Below are 5,685 nucleotides of genomic sequence, written 5' to 3'. Positions count from 1 at the left end.
TGGCCACTGCACTCCAGTCTGGGCGACAGAGTGAGATTCCAACTCAAAAAAAAAAAAGAGCAGGGAGACAACCCACAGAATGGGAAAAAGTATTTGCTAATTATGTATCTGACAAAGGCCTGACATCCAGGATCTACAAGGAACTCAAATAAGCTAAAAAGAAAAAAACCAAACAATCCTATCAAAAAGTGAGCAAAGGGATAGACATGTTTCGAAAGATATACAAATAGTTAACAGACACATGAAAAATGCTCAGCCTCATTAATCACCAGAGAAATGCAAATCAAAACCACAATGAGATACGATCTAATTCCAGCAAGGATGCCCTCATCAATAAATCAAAAAATAACAGATGCTGGCAAGAATGCAGAAAAAAGGGAACACTTCTACACTGTTGGTGGGAGTGCAGTAAAGTTCAACCTCTATGGAAAGTAATGTGGCAATTCCTAAAAGAACTAAAAATTGACCTTCCATATGATCCAGCAATACCTCTCCTGGGAATATACCCAGATGAACATAAATCATTCTAAAAAAAAAAAAAAAGACACCTACACATGCATATTTATAGCTGAACTACTCACAATAGCAAAAATATGAAACCAACACCACTGCTCATCAAAAGTGGGCTGGATAAAAAAAAAAAAAAAAAAAAAAAAGTGGCCAGGCTCGGTGGCTCAGCCTGTAATCCCGTGCCTTTAGGAGGCTGAGGTGAGTGGATTGCCTGAGCCTGCGGGTTCAAGACCCGCCTGGGCAGCGAGACCTCATCTCTACAATAAATCAAAAAATCAGCCGGGCGTGGTAGCTCATGCCTGTAATTCCGGCTACTTGGAAGGCTGAGGCGGGAGGATCGCCAGAGCCCAGCAGGTCGAGGCTGCGGTGACCAAGAGCGGCCACTGCACTCCAGTCTGGGCGACAGAGTGAGACTCCAACTCAAAAAAAAAAAAAAAAGTGGTACATACACGATGGAATGTTACACAGACATAAAGAAGAACAAAATCATGGAATCTGCAGCAAACTGGATAGAGCTGGAGACCATCATACTTTGTGTTCTTTTACAGAAACAAAAAACTGAATATCAAATGTTCTCATTTATAAGTGGAACCTGAACATTAATCACATTAGCACAAGGAAGGGACTGCAGTCGATGGATACTGCCAGGGGTGGGAGGGAGGGGGCACAAAGCATCACAAAGGATACCTGGTCCTAAAACAGGGGAAGTGAGAGCCAGCTGGAGGTTCACACTTCACCTACATGAAGCCTGCTTGTGTAACTAATCCTGACTTGTACCCCATTTATCTATTTTTTTTTAAAGTTAAACAAATCTTAAAAATTAAAAAAAAATGAACATTATTCAGGAGCTAAGCATAATATATACCAAATCGTTCTTGTGAAAAACAGTGTATCTACTTCAATACTTTAAAGAAGGGGGTCCCTAACTCCCAGGCCACAGACCAGTACCAGTCTGTGGCCTGTCAGGCACCAGGAAGAAGTGAGCAGTGGGCAAGCTAGCAAAGCTTGTTCTGTATTTACAGCTGCTTCCCATCACTCCCATTACCACCTAAGCTTTGCCTCCTGTCAGATCAGTGGCAGCATTAGATTCTCATAGGAGCAGGAACCCTATTGTGAACTGTGCAAGCGAAGGATCTAGGTTGCATGCTCCTTATGAGAATCTAATGCCTGAATATCTGAGGGGGAGCTGAGCTGGTAATGTTCGCACTGGGGAGCAGCTGCAAATACAGATTAACATTATGAGTTTTGACTGTACAGAGACCATAATAAACCAATTGCTTGCAGATGCATATCAGAGCCCTATCAATGAGTGGCAAGTAAGCTGATGTACTTAAATCGCACAGCTACAACTGGTAGTAGGCTTTAAGTCAGAATCTGACACTTATTTTAGTCTGTATGTGGCCTGCCCTTTATTTTCTTTATTACTTCCATCCATGCTCCTTCCCATATTGCACTCAAAGTTTCAGTAAGCCCACAAGCTAACCCTAGCCAAAATGAATAAAAAATAAACATCACTAGAGAGCTTCTTTGAGAAGGGAGAAAGACCCAGTGATGAGACAGCAGAAGACTCTAAGACTATCAACAAAAATAAAGCTGCATTTAAAATCAAATACCAAAAGTCCTGTTTAAATTACTAGCTCAGCCAGGCTGGGTGGCTCAGCCGGGCTGGGTGGCTCAGCCTGTAATCCCACACTTTAGGAGGCTGAGGTGAGTGGATTGCCTGAGACCGGGTTCGAGACCCACCTGGGTAACTTGGCAAGACCTCATCTCTACAATAAATCAAAAACTTAGCTGGGCATGGTAGCGCACACCTGTAGTTCCAGCTACTTAGAAGGCTGAGGCGGAGGGATCGCCGGAGCCCAGCAGGTTGAGGCTACAGTGGCAGGAAGTGGCCACTGCACTCCAGTCTGGGTGACAGAGTGAGACTTCAACTCAAAAAAAATAAGTATAAATAAATAAATAAATTACTAGCTCGTTGCAACAGGTGATTCACATCCTCCAAGCCCACTTTGTATAATATGTGGCGACCAGCTATCTACCAACGCCATGAAACCTTCAAAACTGCTTTGCCACATGGAGACAAAGCATGCTGCATTCAAAGACAAGCCTTTGCAGTTTTTCAAAAGAAAAAAATATGAACATGAAGCAAAGAAGCGATTATTGAAGGCCCTCAAATGTGTCTGCACTGAGAGCAACATTTTTAGTGGCTAACTGCATTGCTAAAGCTAAGAAGTCCTTTACTATTGGTGAGGCGCTAAACTTGCCTGCTGCTAAGAATATTTGTTGTGAATTTTTAGGAGAGGCTGTAGTTCAAAAGGTGGCACATGTTCCTCTTTCAGCTAGCACCATAACTAGACAAACTGATGAAATAGCAGATATTGAGGCATAATTGTGAGCAAAGATTAATGAGTCACCATGGTACGCAATCCAGATTAATGAGTCTACTGAGGTTGACAAGGCAACAATGCTTGTTTTTGTGTAATATATTTTTCATATATATATATATATATATATATATATATATATATATACACACACACACATGCAATTTTGTTGCCAACCAATACCACAGCTGCAGAACTATTCAAGTCTTTGAATGATTACATATTAGGAAAGCTGAATTGGTCATTTTGTGTCACCATATGCACGGATGAAGTGGCTGCCATAACTAGAACACCTTTCTGGTTTCACTACTTGAGGCAAAGAGATCGTTTCGGAATGTGGATCTATGCACTGTGTCATTTGTAAAGAAATGCTGGCTAGCTGAAAAATGTAACCCGTACTTAACAATGTTTTGGAGGATGTGATTAAAATTATCAACCTCCTGAGGCCGGGCTCGGTGGCTCAGTCTGTAATCCCAGTGCTTTGGGAGGCCGAGGTGAGTGGATTGCCTGAGCCCATGGGTTCAAGACCCGCCTGGGCAACTTGACGAGACCTCATCTCTACAATAAATTAAAAATTAGCTGGGCATGGTAGCATGCACCTTTAGTTCCAGCTACTCGGAAGGCTGAGGCGGAAGGATTGCTGGAGCCCAGCAGGTCGAGGCTGCGGTGGCTGGGAGTGGCCACTGCATTACAATCTGGGTGAAAGAGTGAGACTCCAACTCAAAAAAAAAATTATCAACCTCATTAAAGTACATGTCCTTAACTCACGTCTGCTTATGCAGTTCTGTGAGGAGATGGGTACAGAGCACACACGTCTTCTCTTATACACAGAAGTGAGATGGCATTCTTTCTTTCTTTTTTTGAAAGCAGGATTTATTGAAAGGACAGAAAAGCTCCCACAGCAGGAGGGGACTCGAAGGGGTTGCCGAGTGATGTGGCTTTCTAAAGGTAGATCACTGGCCAGAGTTTTTAGTTATGAGAGCCACTCTAGAGATTTCTTTTGGAAAAAGTCACCACTGGCAGCACATTTCAGTGGCACAGAATGGGACACAAAACTTGTTTGCTTATGCAACATAGTAAACTGGCTCAACGAACTCAATCTGTCACCTCAAGGGAGACTAACAACTGTATTCAAGTTGACAGATAAAGTGGCTACATTCAAAGCCAAACTGAGATTCAGGGATGACAAGTGAACACAGGGATTTTTGACAAGTTTCCAACATTAGCAGAGATTTTGAAGAAGACTGAGTCAGGGCCTTCTTTCTCCCAGCTAGTGCATGATCATCCATCTCAGCTTTCAAAAGTTTGAGCATTACTTCCCAACCATAAAAGACCCCTTAACTGGGAAGAAATGGGTCCGTGACCCATTTGTGAATAAGCCAGATGAATTGACTTTGTCCGTGCTAGAAGAGGATCAACTACTTGAGACTGCAAATCACAGTGACCTTAAAAGTATGTTTGAAACAACTTCAGATCTCCATACATTCTGGATTAAAGTCAAGGAGTAATATCTCGAGACAGCCACAAAAGCACTGAAAAGCCTGCCTCCATTTCCAACATCCTATCTTTGTGAAGCAGGGTATTCTGCAGTGACAGCAACCAAAATGAGATTACAGAGTAGACTGGACATAAGCAACACACTTGGGGTGCCACTGTCACCCCCAGATAGGACCATCTAGTTGCAGGAAACCAAGCTTAGGGATCCCACTAATTCTGCATTATGGTGAGTCATATAACTATTTCATTATATATTACAATGTAATAATAACAGAAATAAAATGCACAACAAATGTAATGCACTTAAAATCATCCATAAACCATGTCCCACCCCCAGTCTGTGGAAAAATTGTCTTCCACGAAATCAGTTCCTGATGCCAAAAAGGTGGGGACCACTACTTTAAAGACCAAATGAGTAACAGAAGCTCAAACTACATTAATAGTCTTGAAAATTTCATCATTGGCTTTTCTTTTTGCTACTACCTATCATAATAGAGGTTTCTGAAGATACTAAGTTTTAAAAATATTTTATAGGAAAAAACAATGCATGTGACCTTGCATCACAGGTAAAGGTACGATATTTCTGTTATACTATGTGCAATGGTCATTTTAAAAGAAAACATATCACTCACTTAAATTTTCAGATGTTACCATGAATTCTTCAATTTCATCATCAGAATCATCTATTAAGGGCATGAAGGCATATCTATACCAAAAACAAGGAACAGTGTTACTAGTATACTTCTTCCATTTTCATTTTACAGCTAAAAAGTCACTGTATACAAAACAACCTACAATTTAAAAGTGTCTTATAAATTAATGAAAATTTGATTATTTTACTCTCAAATTAGCTAAGATTATTATGAAAAAAATGAGAAACTGGAGTTATCAAACCCTGTTTGTAAAAGCATAAATGGAAAAATTTTTTTGAAAAACAATTTTACAATATTGAATATTCAAGAAAGGGAAACTTTCTGCTGTACTTAACTTTCTCTATGTCAGGTTTCCCTCCCTGCTCACTACTTTTTAGCTTATTCCCTAATGAAAGAGAAGTTTTTAATCTGATTGATGAAAATAAAGCCCACTGATTGAGCCACATTTATTAGGTGATAAGATCACACAGCCAACTCTCAAAAATACTACTGATAAAGTGTGAATCAAGTTAACTTTTCTTTCTTTCTTTTTTTTTTTTCTTTGAGTTGGAGTCTCACTCTGTCACCCAGACTGGAATGCAGTGGCCGCTTCCAGCCACTGCAGCCTCAACCTGCTGGGCTCCGGCGATCCTTCCACCTCA

General features: G+C 40.8%; 1 protein-coding gene across 2 annotated transcripts in view; it reads right to left on the bottom strand.

Moving 5' to 3' along the window:
* Window positions 1-5,685, bottom strand: part of TMEM87B (transmembrane protein 87B) — a 62,235-nt gene that overhangs the window by 19,850 nt on the left and 36,700 nt on the right. For both annotated transcript variants that reach the window (XM_008057097.2, XM_021711842.1), the window contains exon 15: window positions 5,024-5,097. In XM_008057097.2, the coding sequence (XP_008055288.1) occupies window positions 5,024-5,097 (74 nt within the window). The remainder of the gene's footprint in view (window positions 1-5,023; window positions 5,098-5,685) is intronic.

Source organism: Carlito syrichta, unplaced genomic scaffold (assembly GCF_000164805.1).
Source record: "Carlito syrichta isolate Samal-C Ts95f unplaced genomic scaffold, Tarsius_syrichta-2.0.1 Scaffold302727, whole genome shotgun sequence".
Taxonomy (NCBI): Eukaryota; Metazoa; Chordata; class Mammalia; order Primates; family Tarsiidae; genus Carlito; species Carlito syrichta.
This window is presented reverse-complemented; position numbering and strand designations above follow the sequence as displayed.